The 25,638-nt window shown below is 38.6% G+C and overlaps 1 protein-coding gene across 1 annotated transcript in view; it reads right to left on the bottom strand.

Annotated features, from left to right (window-relative positions):
- col28a2b (collagen, type XXVIII, alpha 2b) overlaps nucleotides 1-19,228 on the bottom strand; it is a 61,117-nt gene extending 41,889 nt beyond the window's left edge. Inside the window, exons 1-3 of the mRNA XM_083562548.1 lie at nucleotides 19,136-19,228; nucleotides 16,954-17,136; nucleotides 11,366-11,940 (exon numbers count right to left, since the gene is read on the bottom strand). Of these exons, the coding sequence (XP_083418674.1) occupies nucleotides 11,366-11,940; nucleotides 16,954-17,131 (753 nt within the window). The 5' untranslated portion in view covers nucleotides 17,132-17,136; nucleotides 19,136-19,228. The remainder of the gene's footprint in view (nucleotides 1-11,365; nucleotides 11,941-16,953; nucleotides 17,137-19,135) is intronic.
- Between the last annotated feature and the right edge of the window lie 6,410 nt (nucleotides 19,229-25,638).

Raw genomic sequence — 25,638 nt, 5'->3', positions numbered from 1 at the left:
AGGCAACGAAATGCAGTAGGGATTTATCATTGGGGATAAAATAATAGGAATGTACTGTATGAAAACTGTCTAAATAAGCCATACAACGTCTTCTGCACACTGACTGGTTCTGTCCATGCTGACGCCATCAGGTATCCTTCACCACGTTTTTTTTTTGCATTTCTTCATATTTCTGTTCCACTCACCCTCCACCTTCCCAACACCACTTGTAAAGACCAGATACTGGGGTGTCACTCAATTTTATTACTGCATGTGTTTAGGAGCTGAAATAACGTTTCTGTGGTTTTTCTCTGACATTTATGGCGGACGAGTTGAAAACATTAAAACATAAATGTCAGTATTGCAGTTCCGTCATGCTGTCATACAGAGGTGCTAGTGGTGATGTCATGCAAGAAAGCATTCAGGCTCAGAATAGTACACATGTTTCTAGTTATGTCTAAGGTCTGGCAAGAGATGTGTGATTTCAGGATGAACTCCTCACCCAGTGCATGCAACTCACATCTGAAAAGTGTGGCAGTGTTCGCTTAATTGCCTACCCTGATGCAGTGCCATTACTTATGAACAGTGTGTTTTTCTGTACAAACTCCTCCTCTGGAGGTAATGTATAGACTCTCTGACTCTCTCAAACACACTTACAATCTAACCTGTGTAGGTTCACAATACGGACAAATGTTTTGGGACACCTGACTTTTCCAGCTTCTTCTCCACAATTCTGTAGGACGTGATTGAATGCTTTGGAATAATTTTTTTCCTTTTCACTATGAGAACCACATAAGAACCAGATATCGAAGGACCTCAGCCATCTCAACAATGGACTGTTTACTCTGTTGTGTTCAGGGAAGCGCTTCCTCTCATTTAAAGCAAACACTGAGAAAATCAGAAGGAGATTCTTACTGCAGGCAATTTGGAGTTTAAACCAGGAAAACACATATTACCTGGTCTTCTCTCTCTGTCTACACTTCATTCTTGTGCACAATTATAATTTTTTTTTGCACAACTGTCACTTTATCATTGGATTGGCATGGCTCAGTGTCACTTTAATACCAGCAAGTAAAGTCAAGTTTCTTTCTATAGAGCTTTTTTACAATAGACATTGTCTCAAAGCAGCTTTACAGAATTTTAACAGTTAAGGTGAATAGTGTGTATTTCTCCCTGATGAGCAGCCGTGGCGACTGTGGCAAGAAAAAACTTCCTTAAATGTTATGAGAAAGAAACCTTGAGAGGAACCAGACTCAAAAGGGGAACCCATCCTCATTTGGGTGACATCAAGAGTTTGATCATTAATCTTTCAACAATACAGAACACTGGAAAATGAGAACTAACATGAGTACTGGAGTGTGTGATTATAAGTAATGTTCTTTCTACAGTCTTATACATTCAGTTGTGGTTATAAAACTAGGAGCTACTGAGCAACTCATAAAATAGCTCAACATTTGTGATCATCACAGATCCAACACCAGCTTCTCCATGCCAGAGCCTTTAAACACTCAAGGAGGTCCAGTGTCCAAACTCCACATGAAGTTGGATCCAGTTGGCACTGAATTTAAATTTAATTCACATGTTAGACGGTCATAAAAAAGCATTTCATGAAAATGCCCCCCTGCACAAAGCCAGCTCTATTAAGATATGCTTTACATGAGTTGAAGTGGAAGATGTCCAACTATAAAGCTCTAAACTCAACCCTATTGGGATGAATTGAAAGACTGACTGAACCTCCTCAACTCACATCAGTAAAGTCTTATTAACGCCTTTGTGTACTCTGAAAGAACAAAAATCTCCATAAGCACACTCAAAAATTTGGTGGAACTTCTTCCCAGAAGTTTTTAAGTTTTTACAACAAAATGTGGAAAGCACATGCCGATCGTATAATCAGGTGTCCACAAACTTTCGCCCAAATGTACCAACTATTATACTTATTCAAGACTCATCTCATAGTGAATTAACTCACTGTGTGAACATTAAAAGCCTTCAATCATGCTTCTACAATCAGTTCACTTTTTTATAGTCTGAACGACTGAGGGACTTTCACCTGAAATGTTTTCACCTTTCCCCAAATTCCACTGAGGCGGTTTGCTTCGATATAAAATGCCGCTGTAAATGATGAACGACATGCTGAAGCGTTGAGGTGATACATTCTGGCTAACTCCTATACTGTATGCTAGCTTTTGACACAGGACGCCATGCTAACAACTCACTCTAATGCTTGGTAAACAGAAGAGTTATGATGGTGTATTATGACCAAGTAATGGTCAATCACTGGAAAAAGTAATGGCAAATCACACAGGGATGCTAATTCTGCTAACACATAGCCACTAGCTATTTGCTACAGATAACAGTGCTAAGCTTATATATATTTTTTTCTACCTATTTATCTTTATATCTGTTTTTTAGGACTATAAACCGTGTAAAATAGGTTATTTTGTCTCTTATATTTCTCCCTCATGTTCCAGTCAAGCTACACATGCTACCGAGGTACCAATGATCCTGCCCCTCTTCTGCTCTCCAAAACTGCTCGATCCATCTCGATGTCTTCAGGATAGAATTCACCTCACTGCAAAATGGTTCCACATAAAGAGCCTAAAGATCCATTCGTTTACATAAGCTTAAGAAATACAACCGACATGAGCAACTTTGCAGGTCCATCAGTGAACAGGTGATAACCTCAACAATGAAGGAACAGTGTCACCCAGATGAAGATGGGTTTGAGTATGGTTCCTCTCAAGGTTTCTTCCTCATATTATCTCAGAGAGGTTTTCTTCAACACTGGCTCGCTTATTATTGGATTAGATTAGATAAGATTAGATTAGATTTATCTTTATGGTCATTGTGCAGAGTACAAGTACAATAAAATGCAATTAGTCACATAACCATAAGTGCAAATAGCAATGTATATAAATAAATAAATCTAATATAAATATACAAATATACATACACTATATTGCCAAAACTTTGCAGACACCTAGTCAGAAGTATGGCTTGTGTTTTTTGAGCATTGCAGTCCACATTTAGTCCTAATCTGCTCTTATAATTCCCTCCACTCTTCTGGGAAGATGTTCCATTAGATTTTGTGGAGATTTGTGCTTATTCAGCTATAAGGGTATTTGTAAAGTAGGTACTGATGTAGGTGAGGTGAGGAGGTCTGGGGTGCAAAAGCAGGTTGCTCAAAATCTTCCACTCCAACCGATATAAACCATATGTTCCTGAAGCTGAAACAGGTTTGGGTCTCCTAGTTCAAATGATAGGTCAATTTAATAGAGGTGTATACAAAGACATCATATATGATCGTGTGCCTCTAAGTTTGCAAAACAGTTAGGGGAAGAACCAAGTATGGCTGGAAAAGTCAGGTGCCCCCATATAATGTATAATGTACAGTATCTCACAAAAGTCAGTGCACCCAATTCACATTTCAACATTTTAGCATATTGTCAAGGGACAATACTATAGAAATGAAACTTGGATATGTTTAGAAGAGTCAATATGCAGGTTGTGTAGCAGTACAGATTTACTGTCCTCTAAAAACAACTCAACATACAGCCATTATTGTCTAAATAACTGCCAACAAAAGTAAGTACACCCCAAGGGATAACAGCTATTCATCAAGTTTATGTTTTTGGCTAATTCACAGGACCATACAAGTTTATGTATCTTGTTAAAATGTGGTGATTTAAATACACTTCTCTCATACTGACCACTGGATCCTCAACATGGCACCTCATGGTAAAGACTCTCTCAGGATTTGAGAATTAGAATTGTTGATCTTCACAAAGATGGCCGAGGCTGTAAGATAAGAAATAGCCTGAAACAGAAGTGGAAGGTCCGCTGGTCAGTGTTCAGACTGTCCACCACACACTGCAAGTCGGTTTGCAGGCCATCGTCCCAGAAGGAAGACTCTTCTGAAGCTGGCTCACAAGAAAGCAAACAGTTGGTTGAAGACAACCTGTCCAAGAGCATGAATTACTGGAACCATGTCCTGTGGTCTGATAAAATTGTGTCTTGCCTAAAGTCAAGCATGGTGGTGGTAGCATCATGGTCTGCATGAGTGCTGCTGGTACTGGGGAGCTGCGGTTCATTGAGGGAAACATGGATTTTTTTCATGTACTGTGACGTTTTGAAGCAGAACATGATGTTCTCCCTTCAGAAACTGGGCCGAACTGCAGTTTTCCAAAATAATAACGACCCCAAACAAACACCAAGATGACAAATGCTTTGCTGTCTAAGCTGAAGGTGATGGAGTGGCCAAGTGTGTCTCCTAACCTGAACCCTATTGAGCACCTGTGGGGATCCTCAAGCGGAAGGTGGAGAAGTGCCATGTGTCTAACAACCAGCAGCTTCGTGATGTTGAGTAGTGTTAATTTGACTAAGTTGGATGTTAAGATCATTTATTTATAAAGTAATGTATATAATGTATAGAGTTATGAATAAACTAAGGGACTAATCTATGCTAAATTAATGCTAAAATGTATATTAAAAATCAATTTATTTCTGTAAAGCTGCTTTCAGAAAATGTCTGTTTTTAAAAGTGCTATAAAACTGTTGCATTTGTAACACAACGCAGATGTTGATATAATATGAAGGAGAAAAATGCGACATTTCTGAGCAGATGTGGGCCAGATGGAATGAAAAACGTTATATATAGACGCTTTTCAAGCATTCTCATATTTGTCGAGTGTTTCAGCATGCCGGAGAATCAAAACCAGCAGCAGGAGATGATAATAGAACGTCTGTAGAAGTTCTTTCCGTTTTCTAGTGCAGTTCCTCATATATGTGGCATGATGCGAAGGATGAAGCGGACGCGAGTGCAGCTAAGTGTTTAGTTAAAAGAGTTAGACAGATCCATTGAATGAATCAGAGTCAGACCTACACCATAGATGGAGCTTTTAGGCACAACCTGTCCCCTATTTCTCGTGCTGCTCTTTCATCCATCCCTAAAAAGACACATCCACCAGAACAGCCACACTTAACCCCATTCTCTCCCTCATTTGCTGATAGTTACTGGGGTGCAGTCAGCGTTCACATTCATATCAAAGTTGTTTAATAAGGTTAATTTTAGAGCTTAATAGCAAGAGATCTTCCACTCCAATCAATGTGTAGTATATTGTTTTCTTGCTTTTTGCACAGAGGCATGAACAGGTTTGGGACTTCTAGATCAAGTGAAGGGAAAATGTCATGCTGCAGCGTCCAAAGAAATCCTATACAGTTGTGTGCTTTCAACTTCAATGGCTGGAAAATGTCATGTTCTCTAGTAGGTTTGTCCATATAGTGTATGTTTTTAACCGCTAGAATATTACAATGCGTTGGTGTTTCTTTAGATCTGATCTTGTTGTGTCTTCTTTGACGCTTGCTTACTGTTACAGATTTATACCATTTCGATGTTGCCTGCATGTGTCTTCACTTCTGCTATGAAAAGTGGATATGATTCTCTCACTATAGAGCATTTTGTGGAATTCTGTGATTTTTTTTTTCCCATTGCATGACCAAAACATTTAAGGTCTTCGGTTTTAATCTAAACAAATCCACAAACAAAATGATTGGAGTAAGAGTAGCTGTTACCTTTGGGTGAGAGAAAGTGTAATAACAATTGCCCTTTCTCTGAGTGTCAGAATTTTTGCCACACTATTTTAGCCTTTTTATTCAAAATCGTCCTGCATAATTTATACAACATTTACAGCATTTAAAGTATACAACATTAATAAAGTATTAATAGTAAATGAGTTCCCCTGGAGTCTACAGCATCACAATGCAACATCCCAACATGTCCTCACAATTCAATCCATCTTTGATATTTTTACCCATCACATTCAACTAAGCCTGAAATCAGACCCACATCCTGTTCGTGATTTTTTTCAAACAGTACTGTTCTGGCTAGCAGTTGTTCAACAATCGTTTCCTCAGCATGCATGCATGTGTGTGTGTGTTTGAGATTGTGTGCTGGATGAGCTCCGATATATAAAGGGCAACTCACCACAACAAAGAGTTTCAATCTACAGGCTACATAACTCACTTCAAACAAGAATGTCCTCTGGGGGGAAAAAACACTGTTACTTCCAGACACCAAAACTTTACTGCTCTCCATTAACACCGCAGGAGATCCACTGCCATAGCACACGAGCTCAATGACGATCTATACAGTAATATACAGTGTGTAATAGTTTTATTTATATGAATTAGAAATGTTTTAGACAAAACCAAATGGAAATACACACACACACACACACACACACACACACACACACACACACACACACACACACACATTTTTCAGATGGTTAAAAATATCCACTTTCAAGCCTTCCCATGTCACTTTTCTTTTTATACAAAAGTAAGACATGGATATTGAATAATCTGAACCACAAGTAATTCTATTCTATTCAATTCTGATATAACAGAGATTTTGCTTATTGGCCCTAAAACCAGTACACAGAAGCTCCAGCATTTCAACCTGCATTTAGAAGGATGTTCTGTAACTACTAGTTCAATAGTAAAAGACCTGGGAGTTATTTTAGACATTTGTCTTATAAATATCATATCAACCATATTACAAAAACAGCCTTCATTCACCTTAGAAATATTTCTAAGTTAAGAAACATGTTATCTATATCTGATGCAGAGAAGCTCGTCCATGCGTTTATGACCTCCAGAATAGACTACTGTAATGCATTACTAGGTGGATGTCCTGCATCATTAATAAACAAGCTACAGTTTGTCCAGGATGCGGCAGCCAGAGTTCTTACTAGGTGAAGAAAATATGATCATATAACCCCAATCTTATCGTTCCTACACTGGCTTCCTGTCAAGTTTCGAAAAGACTTCAAACTACTGCTTCTTACTTATAAAGCACTAATTGGTTTATCTCCATGTGTCTATCCAGTCTTTTAAAACGCTACAATCCGTCAGGCTCCGTAACATTTAAAAACTCTGGGCTTCTAGTAGTTCCTAGAATAGCAAAGTCCACTAAATGCGGTAGAACATTCTCACATTTAGCTCCTAAACTTTGGAATAGTCTTCCTGACAGTGTTCGGGGCTCAGACACACTCTCCCAGTTTAAGTGCAGATTAAAAACATATCTTTTTAGCAAAGCCTACACATAACACACATCACATCATAACCTTGTGCTCCAGAACATCTGATCACATGCACATTATCAACTTGTGCTGTTAATATCATGAACAGCAGCTACGCTAATTCCTCTTCATTGCTTCTCTTTCTCACCCCATCCCGAGGCATTCAGAGGTTATGCCAGCTCCAGTCACGTCCCACCTCATGAAGATTATGGACCATCAAAAAAGTAAATGCTGACCCCGCAAACATCTAGAGACCTACTAGCCCCATTTGGCCCACTTTATGTGGAGTTTGGGCATTGGACCTTTACACATGTTTAGAGGCTCTGGCATGAAGGAGTTGGTGTTGAATCTATGATGATCTCAAATTGTCAATTGACAAGAAAGGACACTACTCATAATCACACACTCCAGTACTCAGGGTAGTTACCACTTTCCTGTGTTTTGTATTGTTTTAATATTTATAAACACACTCTTGATATCGAACTCTTGGGCTCCCCTTTATGAGTCTGGTTCCTTTCATGGTTCCCTCCTTCTAACATCTAAGGGAGTTTTTTCCTTGCCACAGTTGCCCCCAGGCTGCTCATCAGAGATAAATATACTTCTTCTTCTTTCTGCTTCTCCTATTAGGGGGCGCCACAGCGAATCATCCATCTCCATACTCTCCTGTCCTCTACATCTGCCCCTTTCAACCCAACTACCTGCATGTCTTCCCTCACCACATCCATAAACCTCCTCCTAGGTCTTTCACTTTTCCTCCTTTCTGGTGGCTCCATGCTCAGCATTCTCCTACCGATATACCCCATGTCCTCCTCGGCACATTTCCAAACCATCTCAATCTCGCCTCCCCACCTTGTCTCCAAAACGTCCTACATGCGCTGTCCCTCTAATAAACTCATTTCTAATCCTGTCCAATGTCGTCACTCCCAATCAACATCTCAGCATCTTCAGCTCTGCTACCTCCAGCTCCACCTCCTGTCTTTTACTCAATGCAACTGTCTCTAAACCATCCAACATCTCAGGTCTCACCACAGTCCTATAAACAGGGATACATACACATCATTCACTTTTAATTTTAAGTTCTGTAAAGCTGCTTTAAAACAATGTCCATTGTGAAAAGTGCTATAGAAATAAACTTGAAACTTGTATCACACAATAGTCCTCTCTACTTTACCTTTTCTAATGAGATAATAAAATTCACTCTTATATGAAACCAGTTTTAAACCAATTTTTATTAGTTTCAGATTATTTAGCTTGACTGCATGCATACACCTGCCCGTGAATGAACTGTTACTATAGGAAAAAAATGTATTTAAACAAGCACGAATTGAGAAGTGTGAAGTGATGCTGGAAATACTGACAGATCTGTAACATACCCTATAACATCACTGTGTCATAGATCAACATAATGTGTTACAACAGATGTTGCATAATAACTTTGCTTCTATTTAATACCCTTCGCTTCAGCCAATGCCAATGTGAACACATCGACAACGTCTCCACTTCAAAGCAAGAAAACAGCCATAAAATATACGGAGGATGTTTTGGGTGTCGTTACGGTTCCCTCGTGACAGCAGGAAGCAGGAATCGCAGCAGCTGTGCTAATAGCGATGCATCTCACGGTGTTGAATACAGACTTTTTTTCCCAAAGTAAAGTCAACTTCGGAGATTGGTTCAAAGCAAATCTTTGTGCACAACTGAGTGCCTGGAACACATTCACCAAACTGTCACAATTTATCTATGACTTTACAACATTACAATATTGTTAACAACACACTTAAATTTCTGTATATTTTGGCTTGAATGTATTGTACCTACAGTGGGGCAAAAAAGTATTTAGAGTGCCAACAATTGTTTAAGTTCTCCCACTTAAAAAGATGAGAGAGGCCTGTAATTTTCATCATAGGTACCCTTCAATCATGATAGACAAAATGAGAAATAAAAATCCCATTGTCTAATTTATAAAGAATTTATTTGCAAATTATGGTGAAAAATAAGTATTTGGTCAATAACAAAAGTTTAACTCAATACTTTGTTATATACCCTTTGTTGGCAATGACAGAGATCAAAGGTTTTCTGTAAGTCTCCACAAGGTTTTTACACACTGTTGCTGGTACTCTACTACACTGTACTTCACTTTAGTCTACTGTACATGCTACTCGACTATTACCTTCTGTAAGGTGCTTCATTTTATTATATTGAATATTACACTAATGCACCCAATTTCACAATAATCTACTATACTGTCCTCCTCTCTACTGTATTCTCTCTATATACTCTACTCAACTACACTTTACTCTATTGTACTCTATTTTATTACACTCTACAGTACACCAGTTTATTCTACTCTACTCCATTATTTTTTAAACTTTACTGAGCTCTGCTCTACTATACTATATTTTACTCCACTCTACTCCAATCTATTATACTCTTCTGAACTTTACTGTATTTCATCAGCTTTCAGGGAAAGGCATTACACAAGTTTTTTAGATAGATTAACCTGGAGAACTATTCAGATAGAAGTTAAATATGGGGTGCCACAAGGTTCAGTTCTAGGACCCCTGCTTTTTACAACATACATGGAAATATCATTATAATTACTATATTTTACTATACTCTACTATACTCTACTGTTCTGTAAGCCACTTGAGTCTACTATATATTATTCTACTGTACTGTCCCCTAATGTTAGATACTCCAGTTTATTATACTGCATTTACTCTACTGTACTCTATTTTTTAATACTCTATTATACTCTACTGTACTCTATTGAAATAGAGTATAGTAGAGTATAGTAAAATATACATTGAACTACTTGTATGTACTGTACTGTTTATATACTGTACTCCATTTTATTATAATGCATTGTATTTAACTATACTCTACTGTACTCAACTTTTGTCGGCTGTATTTAAGTCGACTGTACTCTATTTTATAATTTAGCATTTTATTCTACTGTACTCCATTCTGCTATACTCTACTATACTCTATGTCCTCTACTCTACTCTACTCTACTCTACTCTACTCTACTCTACTCTACTCTACTCAAGTAGAGTCAAGTGCAAAACCTGTCTTAATTTGCCTTATGAAGCTTCTAGCACAAGAATGGCACGAATTTCTTTCCTAATTTAGTCTGACCCTACTTATCAAAATGTAGAATAACCCAATTATTAATAAACAACAAAAATTTCATCAACATGAACAAGAGCAAATTATAGCATCAAATATAAATGATGGATGTTAAATTCCTTTAGAGTTGGTTTGATTTAGTTTCTAGCACTAAATGCTAATCAGATTGAGTCTTATTGAACTTAAAAGTTCATTGTTAGGTTAGGTTTTCATTAGCTCATGATTAGCATTTACCTTAACTTGTAATCAGTTCATATATGAGTTCATTCAGAATTAAATACATTCTTAACTAATACTATTTAAATTTGGCTCATGTATGTGGATTATTAGTAATTATTAACTCAGTGGATTAAGGGAACCAGTACACATACACTATTTAGGCAAAAGTATTAGGACACCTGACTTTACCAGCCATATGTGGGTTTTCCCCAAACTAATTTTATAGGATGTTTGGATGTGGTAGCATGAAATTTTCCCTTCACTCAAACTAGGAAAACCAAATCTGTTCCAGCCCCTGTGCACAAAACCAGCTACATAAACACGTGATTTACATGGTCTGAAGTGGACGATCCTAAGTGGCCTGCTATGGAGCTAGAATCTCATCCTTATTGGCATGAATGTAAATGCTGATTGTACCCTGAGCCTCCTCACCAGAGATTGGAGCGAAATACAAATATTTAAGTAGTACTTATGCATAAGATTTTTCTTTGAGTGAAAAAGTGCAGTCAGTACTTCAACTTTTACCAGAGTCTTTTACCAGAGTATCTGCACTTCTACTGGAGTGAAGGTTGCGTGTACTTTTGCCACCTCTGATCCTCACCTCATCTGCATCAGTACCTAATTCTACTAACGATCTTGTGAATGAATGGTTGAGACAAATCTCTATAAGCCCATTCTAAAATCTAGTAGATCATTTTCCCAGAAGAGTGGAGGTTATTATAAGAGCAAATGGGGACTAAATGTTGAATGGGATTTTCAAAAAGGAGCACCTACTGATCTGATGGTCAGGTGTCCACAAACATTTTGTTTTGAATTATTTGAATTAATTAATCATTGATTTTACTATGTCTGTAATGTTGCATGCAGTATATTTCATGTCTCCAGCCTATTACCAGTCCAAGATAAAGTATGCATTATGTGTCACACTTAAAGAAATATGAAGACTGCTCAGGACTCACCAGCTCTTGGACGATCTTCCTGACAATGTCTTTATCCTGCAGGTTGTGTAAGTAGCGGCTCGATGGAGAACTGGCCAGCATCCTCAACTGGGCGATTTTGGACGTCTCTCTGGCAGCAGGTGTGACACCGATGGCAAAAAAACGAACTCCTAGGTTCTTGGCATCAGCCACAGCTGAAAACAAGTCTGGATTTTTTGGATGGGACTCTCCATCATAGAGCAGCACAGCCACTTTGACACTTCCGGGTCCTGATTCATTTAGGTAGAGGCGCGTGAGGTTAGTAATGGCATATGTCACATATGTGCCCTGTCCTATATAGGGAAGTGGTGCGATGTTGGCTTTGAAGTTGGCTACGCCCCTCCACTGGCTGAAGGTCTGCTCAGGAATCACATGACTGCTGTATTGAAGAAGTGCAGATTTTAAATTCAGGCTGCGGCCACTCTGAAGACGCGTATCCTGCATGCGTTCAACCACTTCGGTGACTAAGTGCTTCTCCTGGCCGTGGTTGTCCTTGGCACTTTCTGAGCTGTCCAGCAAAAACGCCAGCTCAAGACTACAGTCAGTATTTGGGAAAACTGTAAAAAGCATAAGAAAAGCAGTTTTGAAGACATGGAACCACTGGTTGAAATTACCAATTGACAGTCGCATAACAGTTACATTTAAGCCTGAGATCATGAAACTCGGCTACATGACTCTTGAACTTAATGACATTCAAAACATGTTTGAGTACAAGGTCCAGACTATGTAAAAAAAAAAATCTACACTTTTGGAAGAGGAACAAACTATTTTGGGCAGGAGGAAAAATATGGTTCATTCCCTTTAATGCAACAGTTCAAACATTCTCCCCTCTTAAAACACTCCAATGTGTAAATATATAGCAGATTTTTCCTTTCAAAGAGAATGTAAGCTAAGAACTCATCAAGAATCACCAGTTCTGGTTCCAACCAGTTGTGAGAATGCGATACACCCTGACTGAGACAAATTTGGGGTAAATTAGCATACCAGTTTTAAATGCTAGTAGCCTATGTGGGGAGCATGTGGAATTCTGCTAAAACAGTAACCTGAAATCAGTGCAATGGTGCTTGGGAAGTAGTAGGTTAGTGGTTAAGGCATTGGGTTACTGATTGGAAGGTTGGGGTTCAAAGCCCAATATCGCCAAGCTGCTGTTGAGCTCTTGAGCAAGGCTCTCAACCTTCTATGCTCCAGGGTTGCTGTATCAATGCTGACCAGTAACATCTGACCTCCTAACATCGCAGGAATATGTGATAATAAATTTCACTGTGCTGTGATGTACATGTGACAGGTATTTAAAAAGCTTCAAAGCACCTCAGTGGTTAAGCATCTGAGAAAGTTGCCCAGTTGCCCAACAAGCTAGGGTATATTAAGAAAATAACTTAATATATATGTAAAAAATAAAGCCTGTTTCAGTTTTAAAGCGACAGCACTTCCTGCTGCACCACCATGGCACACATCTTTTTCTTGCATGGCATTATTATATTGTGCTTGCTTGATACAACACATGCATATAGCATGGTCGACTTATTCATCATTATTTGATTGCTGGAAACATCCATACAGATAGTTTTTCCGGGTAGCAGCCATTGCTGGAGCGGTTAAGAAGGTCTGCTGTCATTAGAAGAGAGGCTGTCAATTTCGGTATGGTGAGAGGGGCAGAACTTGCTTGCTGTTTTTGTTATTAACACAGTTTATTATTATTAACATTTGTGATCAACAACATTTGAAGAGTTTACATTTTTAAACAATTTAAAATAAAATGCCTGCTTGAATAAAAATATATCAAATACTATTTTATAATGTTTTATACAAATAAAATGTAACTTTTGTTTGCTATGTAATAAAGACTAAAGAGAATGGTTCAGATGATGGACAGTTGATCACAAGGTCCGCTAAGCTGTCACTGCTGGGCTCTTGAGCCCTTAACCCTCAACTGCTCAGTTTTATGAATAAGATAACTGAAAGCCGCTCTGGATAAGGGCATCTGCCAAATGATGTAAATGTGACTGTACAGATATAAGTATGAGAAAAATATAGGAGATACAGTTGAAAAAATACCCCAATAAATCAAGTACATGATATTATGTATAACAAACTTGAACCTTGCAACCTTTTTGGCAATTCATGTACCAACAATAATTTAAGGAGGCACTATGAAAATCTAAAAGATGAATATTTAATAATTACATCTAAATAAAACACTGGAGGACAAGGAATCTGTCTAATCATTTAGAAACATACAAAGCTTTTATTTTTATTTTTGTTTAATACACAACAAATGAATTTATAATCAAATTATTGTGAGGTGCCTAGAGATTGTGGGCGTGGGCGTGGGCGTGGGGATGGGCGTGTCCAGGAGTTTGGTTTAAAGTAACACGAAATGTCAATGGCCAATAGAAAAGCAGGAAAGATTCAGAACGCCCGAACCTTCATATGGTTTCTATCAAACGTTCGTTCTTTAGTCAACATGGAGGTGTCGGTGTTCTGATTTATCAATTGGTGTAAATCATGTGGCTCAGGCATATAGAATGAATAGCATTAAATATGGAATATTTCTATGTAAGCATTTTTAGGATTATTGCAGTTATACAGTATTAATTTATAATGAATTTATACAGCATCTACAAAATCTGGGAAAGATCAGGAACGTGGACCATTGCACTACTTAAGCGCAAGGAATAAAACGCACATCGTGAACACCTCGTAAACTTGCGAGGATCTGAGATAGTGGTGCAAAAAAGAAAAGTAATACAAGGCCAGGGCGAAGGTTAACTCAACCCCGCTGAACTCAATCAGAGTTCAAAGCCGTAACTTCCTTACACTTCTGTAACAGGCTGCCGGGAGATGTTTCCCATAACCCCCTGCTAGAGGCTCTTATAAATCACATTCAAGCGTAACAGAGAGAGAGAGAGAGAGAGAGAGAGAGAGAGACAGAGACAGAGACAGAGACAGAGATGGAGAGAAAGAACATGGCATGAAGGAAAATTGCCTCCAGAAACATTTTTTAATTTTCATAAAGCACACAGAAAAAAAAGAGATAAGAGATCACATTTTCCAGGCTGCAAATTCCACAAATTAATCGCCATAATACTGAGGCGTAATTCTATAATTATACAGGATTAAAAGCTTTACTACTATTATATACCCCAGTGTAGTAAATACTATTAATTACTGTATTATTATACTCTGTTAACACACTACACAGTGATATACTACACAATTCTACACTCTAATTATATATGTTATGGTACTTTATGTTATAAACTGCACTTAATGGAAAATAATTGAGACACCTGATGTTTCCAGCAATAAATTGGTTCTTTCCCAAACTGTTACTACAAAGTCGGAGGCAAACGATAGTATAGGATGTCTCTGGGTGTTGTAGAATGAAGTTTTCCCAGACCCAAACCTGTTCCAGCATGACCCAAAGTGCACAAAATCCTAAGCTCTATAAAGATGTGCTTTACATGGGTTGGATGTGTGTGGAAGATCTCCTGCTGTAGTGCTCCAAACCCTAGCTTTGGGATGAATGTGAGCACTGACTGCACCCCAGGCCTCCTCACCTCACCTACATGAGCACCTGACTTTACTCACACCCTTGTAGCTGAATGAGTCCAAATCCTGACAAAATCTACCGGAACATATTACCAGAAAAGTGGAAGTTATTATAACTTTTATAACTATTGTCCACATAGTGTATTGTTGTACATGAATATTCATGTTGTACAGATCCAACATGACGATTATATCCTTTATAAGACTGAGCAGTTGATGTTTAAGGACCTTGCTCATGGTCCCAGCAACCACTGAGCTTCCCTTTCATGTTTTTTCATTCAAACATTCAAATGGAGAATAAAAATGGCAGAATTATGATAAGTACAGATTCTTGAAAAATGAATCCACTAGTGATTAAGTAAAAATTAATTACTGATTGTCCATCACTGGCAAGCTGATGCATCTGCGGCTTCGTTTGCAGTTTTAAAATAGCCACAAAGAGTTTAATCAGAAAATTTACACAAGAGTTTTTTGTCGAAAACCTATTCCATGTGAGCAATTGCCAAGAACTATCGAGATCCTACAAAAGTGTATACTGTATATATATGTATACTGTATATATTGTGATTCAGTAATTGTTAGCTTACTAAATAAAGGTGTCAGAACGCTTCTGTTGACACTTACTGTTCTCCAAACCAAGAAGATGCCTATTAACTCTAGGAGGGAATCAATTCAGTACAAGCAAACATGCATGAGTGGAGAAGGTATTGAGAGTGTTGAACAGTACAGTCAACACACGATAATTCGCGGTTCGGAAAATTTGCCTTCTCATTTGGAACCCAACTTACAGCAACTTGCGGATTATCTTACGATTTGCGTGAATCCGCTGCGAGACGGAATGTTACGTTAGGAATAACATTTTAAACCTTGTTTTTGGTCAAACATTTATAAAGCGGCATAATGTCTAGATGAATTCTCTAGGGTATCATAGGGGCTGCGGGGGTGAGTCCAAAATTTGTGGATTTTAGAAAGTAACCCCTGCGAGTTCCGGGGGACCGGTGTACTTGTAAAGTATTTGGGTACGTATCTTAGATAAAAAATAGTCTTTTACTCTATATACTGATGCTTTTGTAAAGGGTCAGCAAAGATTGTATTGTTTGAATAAACTAATTTATTTTTATTTATTTAACTAAATTGATTCCCTGGTGGTCTAGTGGTTAGGATGCGGCGCTCTCACCGCTGCGGCCCGGGTTCGATCCCCGGTCCGGGAACCGACCCCAGCCATTAGGGTTGCACAAGCCTTAGTGCCGGTCCCAAGCCCGGATAAAAGGGGAGGGTTGCATGAGGAAGGGCATCCAGCGTAAAAACATGTGCCAAATCATGCTGTGGCGCCCCCTAATGGGAGAAGCCGAAAGTGTGTAAGTTCTCTAGATCCTACATTGAATCATTGTGATCTTTTTCATTGCTGTTCTAGTTAAATTTTCTAAAAGTGAAGAAATGACTTTTGAGAGAAAGTAAAATTACGGTGAGGATGCAGATGACTATGAGCCAGTTACATCATAGACAGGTTTTGGGTAAAGCCCAGAGCATTTTGCTAGATGATTCCCAGCCTGTATATCATGAGTTTCACCTCCACCCTGCACGCATTCGGTTAGAACTTCTATTAGTATAACAAATCCTTTTAGACGATCATTTATTCCATCAGTTGTAAAGTTTTTATATTTAAGGTAAATACTCTTTAAAAGGAAATTGGGTGTTGTTACTGTGTTTGAGTTGTGTTATGTTTTATGTGATATGCTTGAATGCAGCAATCAAATTGCCTTCGGTAAATAAATAAAGATGAACTGCTTTTATTTAAAAAACGAACCAAAAATAAACCAGGTCTATCAGAATAGAAGGAGAAGTGGAAGACCCTGGTTCTGTGTGTCTGAGTTTGAGAAGTAAATGCCTCACAGCTCTATTGAAAATTCCTCAGCTTCTTCTAAACAATCCGATTCCCAACTGTAAAAAAATCAGGGTGTAAACTGAGTAAATGTGATTGTTTTATGATAAATATGTGTGCAGGTGTAATGTCTCACGCTGAGCGTTGTTCTTCGGAGCAAGGTTGGACGTGAGCAGCTTGCTTTTGGCTTTTCTTCTGATGTTCCTCTGTTCCTCTTCTTCTTCATCATAATCTTCTTCATAGTCGTCTTGCTGAGCGCCACCAAGCTGCAGCCCAAGCAGCAACAATACCAGCCAGCTCACATGCAGCCGCATTGCACCTACACACACAAGCGCACACATACACCATCATCATCATCATCATCATCATCGTGCACTATATCGAAAAGGTAAAACTGGATTTTGAGCACAGGAGGATGTGTATGAGTTTTTCTTTACTATAACAGATCTTCCAACTTTTAAGAAAAGCACCAAGTAACATAAGAAACTTTGTTAAATTTCCTGACCAATCAGAGCGCTCCCTGATCATACTGTACAGTGTACTTTAATACTATGTAATGGAATATTAAAAGAACCTAATAATCCATTTCTCTCTCTTCTTTTCTCCTCTCTACTCTCTCTCTCTTTTTCTTTTTCTGATTTACTAGTGATCCTGTCTTTTTTTTTTCTTTTTCTGAATCTGGCTCCTCAGCATAAAGTACATGCTGCTTGAAGCCGTCGCTTTAACCAATCGGATTGCGAGTGGGTGACACCGGGGCCATCTAGCAGGCGCATTTTTACATCCTTCGAATGGATTGTCAGAGTGCGCACAAGTCAGAGCTCGCAAGCCACATCTGTATCAAAGTGCACAAGCTCAAAAAAAAATTTTATCCCCACGGAAATATATTTGAGCTTGTGCACTTTGTCTTTTTCGTTTACCATTTACACTTTTGTTGATCATTTCAGTTGTTCAGCGAATCAGTGGAGGCCGTGCATTTCACCCCTACGCTTTCAGAGGTGTTCTACTTGAATCATCTCTGAATACCTTCATTATAATGCAACAGCTAAAGAAACCATCAATGTTATAGAGAAACCCGGTATAACAGAGCAACAGCATAAACAAACGACCTTCTCGTCATCAGAGTTACATCAAACTTTACTTCAGTCTGCATTACAGATGATAATAAATCTAATCTGGAATGTAGCAGGCTCGGAAAATAAGCTGTTACTTGCTAGAAGTTCATCAGGACGTCGCCATGGTTACCATATGTGTATATGTATAATAGAAGTTTTTGTGTTGTACTGTATTTGAGATTATTTCCAAACTATTGGCAACAATTAATACACTATAATAGCTAGTTCAGGTCTGGGGACATGGAAACCCAGTGATCTAAACTTTGGAATGTTACAAGTTCAAATCCCAACAATGCCAAACTGATACTGCTGGGCCCCTGAGCAAGGCCCTTAACCCTCAACTGCTCAGTTTTATAAATAATGTAATGGTAAGTCACTCTGGATAAGTGTGTAAATGTACTGCCAGAATGAACACTGTATAGAGGGATCACAACAAGCGGGAAAAATAACAGAGGAAGGTTTCATTTTCTTGACAAACTTTATCTTCAACAGTTTTTATTTTCATTTTCTCTTGAAACTATGGTTCATTTTAAATATAAATCCTATTGTCCATGACTGTAATAAGAAAAAACTATCTTAATAGTATAAGAAAGAAACCTTGAGAGAAACCATTCTAATTTGGGTGACATAAAGAGTGTAATTATAAATCATTAAAATATCACAAACACCGTAGAGTGAAATGAGAAATATCATGAGCACTGAGTGTGTGATTATGAGTGATGTCCTTTCTCGATCTTATGTTGGAGTTGGAGTTGTGGAACCAGGAGGTCCTGAGCAACTCCTGACCAACACCTCCATGCTGGAGCCTTTAAATGTTGAATGATTGAGAAACAGCATATGTAGAATGTATATTGATTAAGAGATTACATCATTTCAATTTACCTCATGAATTCTTTAACACAAATTACACTTAATATGACACCCAGACCATATATTGGGTATAAATTCTTATTATTCAACATACAAATTTCTGTTTCTAGAAGCTTCTGTCACCAAAAACTTGAAGCTTCTGTCACCAAACAAATTCTCTGTGTGTGGCAATGAAACCCTGATTCAGATTCTAAAGTTCCTATATATCCTGTAGCTTTCCCAGTAAACACTAAATAGTTTCCAGATACTGATTATTGTGTTTTAAGATGAAAACCTGATGAAATCATTTCCTGCCTTCAAGCAATCCAACAACATGCTTGTCTCCTTTGTACTCACCTTCTCTCACGATGTTCAGCACAAAGCCACAACGACCCGCAATCAGACTCTATAAAACACTGAACATCTCGCAATGACTGACAGAAAGACACGAGTGCGAGTGTGAGATGGTAAAAACCGAGAGAAAGTGTGTGTGTGAGCGAGTGTATGCACATCTGCTGCCAACCTGAGGCTGTTTCAATCTCCGTGGCTCCTCCCTTAAGTAAAATGGTTAGGATGAAATATCCTTCGTATACTGAATGTGGTTTATCAGTCAAGGAGTATTTTTGTGTGGAGTTTGTTGCACAAGTAGATGCATAGCCTCCAGTTTAGCTGTGGTACACTACTTTGAGCTACAAAGTCATTGCTCATGATCTTATAAACAACATAATCAACTGTCTCGCTATTTTTTTTCTAAAGCTATACAAGCTTGTCCTAAGATACCAGTGATCCTGTCTCATTCTGCTTTCTGGACCTGCCTGATCTATGCCTACTTTTGGAACGGGAAACAATTGCTGCTGCTGAGAATGGCTCCAGCACGCACAGCCTAAATTGGGGAAGTGGGTGGACTTCTGATTAGAAGGTGATACGTTTAAATCCCTGCACAACCAAGCTGCCACTGCTAGGCCCTTGATCAAGACTCCTAAACCCCCAATTGCTCAGCTGTATGAGGGCGTCTGCCAAATGCTATAAATCTAAATAAATCCTTATGATTTGTGGGAGGTGATACCTCTATGGTTGATGCATTGGATTCTGGATCAGAAGGTCACAAGTTCAAATCCCAGCACTACCAAGCTGCCACTGTTGGGCCCTTGACTAAGGCCCTTAACTGCCCAGTTGTAAGTCACTTTGAATAAGCCAAATGCCGTAAATGTCTGAAGAGACGTGGTTACTGTGGATGTTTCCCTTGAAGATGGATTCAGATTGCTATTAATATAAACACTGCTACACTGATTAAATCACTATGAACTGTTTTGCACTCAAGTCTCCATTTTTGATAAAGATTTACCAATCTGTGAAAGACTGTATATATCTCTAAATCTACAGTACATCAAAAGATTCTGAGAATCTGGAGAAATCTCTGTGCAAAAAGGACAAGGGCAGAAAACCTATTTTGGATGTCCATGATCATCGGTCCATCGGCATTGCCGCCATGATCCTCAGGCAATGCATTTAAAACAATAATGATTCTGTATTAAAAAATCCCTGATTGGGTTTTAAAAAGAAGCTCCAGATATACCTGTCTGTGAACACAGTTCTCTACGTCGTCCACAAAACCAGGTTAAAGCTCTATTATGCAAAGATGAAGCTATAAGTGAACATGATCCAGAAACTCTGCCATCCTTTTTGAGAAAAAGCTCATTTTAAAAAATATTCTGTGGTCAGACGAATTGAAAAGTTGAGTATTCAGCTTGTTCTATTGCGAACAAATATGCGAGAAGGGCATCACGATGGAGCAGGCTGGTCCACACACACACAAAAACACAGGGCTAGCATGCATCACAACCTCATACTGTAATACAACTTTTTTGTCCTGATAGCTGAGTTTTATACAGGAGCCTAAATTCCTGACAGCTTTTTGCACACACATGGACACAATCCATCACGTGTAATCCTTTAAAATGTCTGTAATCCACTCAGAGCTCTGTAAATGTATAAACGGTGTGTGTGTGTGTGTGTGTGTGTGTGTGTGTGTGTGTGTGTGTGTGTGTGTGTGTGTGTGTGTGTGTGTGTGTGTGTGTGTGTGAATCACAGAGTTGACATGTGTGCACCTTTTTACCCAGCAAGATGCTACTGAAGTCTTGACAGTGAGAAACTGAGCTCAGAGCTCCTGCAGGAAATCAGATCTCCCCCCTAACGTGACATCACTCACCGAAAACACATTACATGGTCTCACGCTACCCAAAAAAACACACATCAGGTCAAGTGCAAAGACTTCAAAGAACAGTTTAAGCAAAAATGTATCCTATTCGATTAAATCCTGCTATAAATCCTATAGGTTTATCTCTATAATTATATTCCTATAATTTTATTTCTATAAGGTTTATATCTAGAAGTTTATCCATATAAGTATATCCCTATAAGTTTATCTCTATAATTATATTCCTATAATTATATTCCTATAAGTTTATCTCTATAAGTTTATATTTATAAGTTTATCTCTATAATTATATTCCTATAATTTTATTTCTATATGTTTATCTCAATAAGTTTCTCTATAGGTTTTTTCCTAGAAGTTTATCTCTATAAGTTTATCCTTATAGGTTTACCCACTATAAATGGATTCAATTCAATTCAATCTTTATTTATATAGCACTTAACAACTACCAGGTAGAACCCTAACCCTAAAATTAACATAAAAGTAATAAAATATACAATATCATAAAAAAATAAGTACATTGTAAGAACTAAAACAGAGGTGAAATACAATAAGCATTAAAACAAAACAAATGAAATAAAGTTTAAGAAGCAGGAGACTGCACACCCTCTACTATACAACAAAGGCTTTGGTGAATAAGTGGGTCTTTAGTTTAGCTTTAAAAGTAGAGAATTCCCTTTCAGATGTGAGATCAGGAGGGAGGGAATTCCAAAGTTTAAAGCTGCCATTGAGAAGGCGCGATCACCCCACGATTTATATCTTGTTCTAGGCGCTTCAACAAGACATGATTAGCTGACCTGAGAGTTCGGCCCTGGGTGCGCAGATGGAGAAGTTGATTTAAACAGGTTGGGGTCGTACCAGACAGAGATTTGAAAACAAATAAGATTTTATATTGGTTCCTGTACTGTACCGGGAGCCAGTGGTGAGAGGAAAGGACTAGGGTGATGTGTGCATGTTTACAGGTACCGTTATGAACCAGAGGACTGAGTAATTCCTAAATAAAGAGCTTTGCAGTTATCCAATCTAGAACTAATAAAAGCATGAATGTCTTTTTCCATGTCTTTTATCAAAACAAAAGGCTTCACCTTTGATAGTAAATGTAGTTGAAAGAAGGTTGTTTTTTTAGGTTTACTTGCTTCACAAAATTCAAATTGCTGTCAAATATGACGTCTAGGTTGCAAACTTTTTTTTCAATTCTGGTGTGAGACCCCTAAGGTAAAATTAGGCTGCTCATGCGTACTAAATAATATACACTTACACTTATTCTCATTAAGACTTTTACTCATTAAGAAAATTACTAGCCAGCCTTAAATCTAATTGGACAAAAATCTAGCATCCACCTACACGTACTGGAAGCAGTGCAACCAAGAGAAATGCTACAAAATGAAGAGAATAAACTGTTGGGAATAAATTAATAACATTTCATGGAACAAATATTAGAATTTAGGTTGTAAATGTAGGTCAGTGCTTCTGATTGTGTTTAGGCCAGCAGAGAAGGCTTTGCTGGCCCACCACTGGGTTTGAGGAGCCAGAGGGAGCCAGGGGGAGCCAGAGGGAGCCAGGGGAAGGTGAGTGTCAGTTATAACCAACATGGTCAATGCTGACACACATGTAAAGGGCATGATAAATATTTATGGCCCCCATGCAGGCTGAATAATGTGCCATCCCATTACTTAGCCATATGAAGCCGTCATGGACAAATGTATAATGTTCTCCCTGATTAATGATCAAACCTCGCCTGAATATAATCAGACGTTTCATCTTGGAGATCACATGAACCTGCAAGAAAAGTAAATCTCCACTGAGGACATGAGTGGAAAAGCTGAGCATAAGATTGGTATGTACTTTCTGAACATCCAATTCCAAATGCAGTCCCTATTATAATAAGCTCCGCTATTCAGGGAAGATGTTCCACTAGATTTTGGAGTGTGCATGTGGAGATTCGAGCTCATTAAGTCACAAGGATGTCAGGTACTGATGTAGATAAAGTGAGGAGGCCTAGGTTCCAGCCATGGTTCTGACATTCACTCCAAGCCATGTAAAGAATATCTTTATGGAGCTGGTTTTGAGCACAGGAGCTTTGTTAGGAAGGAACAGTCCAAGTGAGGGGGAAAATCATGTAACAGAAATGATGCAAGAGCAGACTTCATTTATTGATAGTCCAAACAAACATACAGACCAAAAGCAAAGGATGAAGTAATTCATTAAATCATGATACTGATGCATAACCATCATGTGACAAAAATCAGTGCAATGGCTTCTGGGAAATAGGTTCCCAAGCTGAATTCTGCCAAACCATGACAATTAACATCCACAACACATGAGCTGAGTGTAAATCAGTTTTTTCATCAGTAACGTGTCGAAAAGACATACAGTGTGTTGCTGTTTTTACTTTTAGCCATATTTCCCGAGAAGAAAAAACATGATGTGGTTTAAAGTCTTTCATAACAATTTCTAGATTTCCAGATTTTTTAACACAGAAGAAACACTACAGGAAATATTTCAACATCAGCATCATGGCAGTATTTTGAAAAGTACTTTGTTGTAGGTTCTGCAGCGCAGCGCAGCGCATCATCTTCATCTTCATCATTTATATGTCATCTAGAAAAGAAAAAAGAACGAAAACACTACAAGTGAGTGAACGAAAGAGAAAAAGAGAGACATGCTCTTTTATCTGGCCCTAAACAGGAAGTATGAGCTGCCAGAACATGTCTCTAGTGTCAAAAATACGAAACGGAGACAGGGACAGGAAACCATGTTCATGTGTCCGCCCTTCGCTAATGAGTTTAATGAGTTTGAGACTAAAGAACATTTTTCTTCTTAATGGTAAAACCTTTCACAACATAAGGGAAAATAATAAAAATTATTTAAGCTCCTCCCACAGTTTCTCCAGCTGCTTCTAAATGAATCTTTGAGCTGCACAGTCATTTACAGTCACAGTTTGGCAGATGCCCTCAGAGCAGCTTACAGTCATCCCAGTTAAACAGCTGAGCAACTGAGGGTTAAAGGCCTCGCTCAAGGGTCTGATCAGAAGTCCAACATCTTATCCACTGAGATACCACCTCCCATTTTCCCAAACTAATATCTACTGGACCATCACACACTAACCATCCATCTGATTTACCACGATTCTCAGTTCATTTCCTTTGTCATTTCAACACTCTTTTATTTTATTTTATTTCATTTATTTGCTTTTTTGCATCATACTTTTGCTTCATTCTTTTATAGTGAGGCTCTGGTATGTTAGAGATAGCAAGAAGGTATGGGAGTGTGTGTGTGTGTGTGTGTGTGTGTGTGTGTGTGTGTGTGTGTGTGTGCGTGCGTGCGTGCGTGCGTGCGTGCGTGCGTGCGTGAGTGAGAGAGAGAGAGAGAGCGAGAGAGAGAGAGAGAGAGAGAGAGAGAGAGAGAGGGGGGGAAGGAGTAAAAGTGTGGGAAAGAGAGGATGAGATAGAGCGAGTAAGGTGAACAGAAAGAGATAGAGATCAAGAATAAGAGTGTGTGAGAAAGAGAGAAAATAAAGATAGAGAGATTGAGTTGAACAGAAATAAATAGAGAGTAAGAATGACAGTGTGTGTGTGTGTGTGTGTGTGTGTGTGTGTGTGTGTGTGTGTGTGTGTGTGTGTGTGTGTGTGTGAGAGAGAGAGAGAGAGAGAGAGAGAGAGAGAGAGAGAGAGAGAGAGATTTTCCTTTTTATTTAAATTACTAATTTATATCTATTTTTATATTTTAGTTTAACTTTGTAAGACAGACAGACAGACAGACAGACAGACAGACAGACAGACAGACAGACAGACAGACAGACAGACAGACAGACAGACAGACAGATAGATAGATAGATAGATAGATAGATAGATAGATAGATAGATAGATAGATAGATAGATAGATAGATTCTTTGTTGCATCTCGATGGTCAGAGAAGGATTTCTTCCCTATAATAAAAATGTCAAAAAGTCACAATAGTAATTGATCTCAATTAGAGCTTCATACATAATTACTGATACTGTAGTTGTTATTGTTTTGATGTTGTTGTTGTTGTTGTTGTTGTTGTTTACTCACTGGTGAAAAACTGGCACTTTTCTTGATAGCTTTTAAATGAGTGTTGAGATTCGGGGCTGGGAACGGGGGTGCGAGTGGAATTGAGGCACTCTGTTCAAGATCATGAAGATCAGGAGGTTTTGATTTGGCTAAGTCCCTGTTAGAAGGGATGGGAGGCAGGGGTCCTTTCCTCTGTGCCAGAGACAGAGTGTTGGTCACCCCTGACGTGGCTGATGGTGCAGCTTTGGGGGACGCAACCCTGGAAACATGGTCAAATCATTAAAATGTCCACTGCCCATCTTGTTGTCAAGCTTCATTAGTTCTTAGTATTAGTAACCCCATTGTTAAACTTCCTTGACTGTACACTTCCTGTAGCTGTAGATTTAAAACACTGATACTTACCTACACAAGCCAAACATTTACCAGCACCCCTCTACCTCACAGCAGTTGTCTTACCCTGCACTTCACCACTCATTTTACCATCTTCTACCACTGATCCATTGATCCCTCCATCCTCTGTCAATGTTCAACAAAAACAACAACCCTCTACCACTGAGTCCTCCACTGCTTCACTAAACCCTCTGATCCATTATCACCTCTACCACTGATC

Source organism: Silurus aristotelis (assembly GCF_946808225.1).
Source record: "Silurus aristotelis genome assembly, chromosome: 2".
Lineage (NCBI taxonomy): Eukaryota > Metazoa > Chordata > Actinopteri > Siluriformes > Siluridae > Silurus > Silurus aristotelis.
The sequence above is the reverse complement of the archived record's forward strand: the minus strand, read 5'-3'. Positions and strand labels throughout refer to the sequence as shown.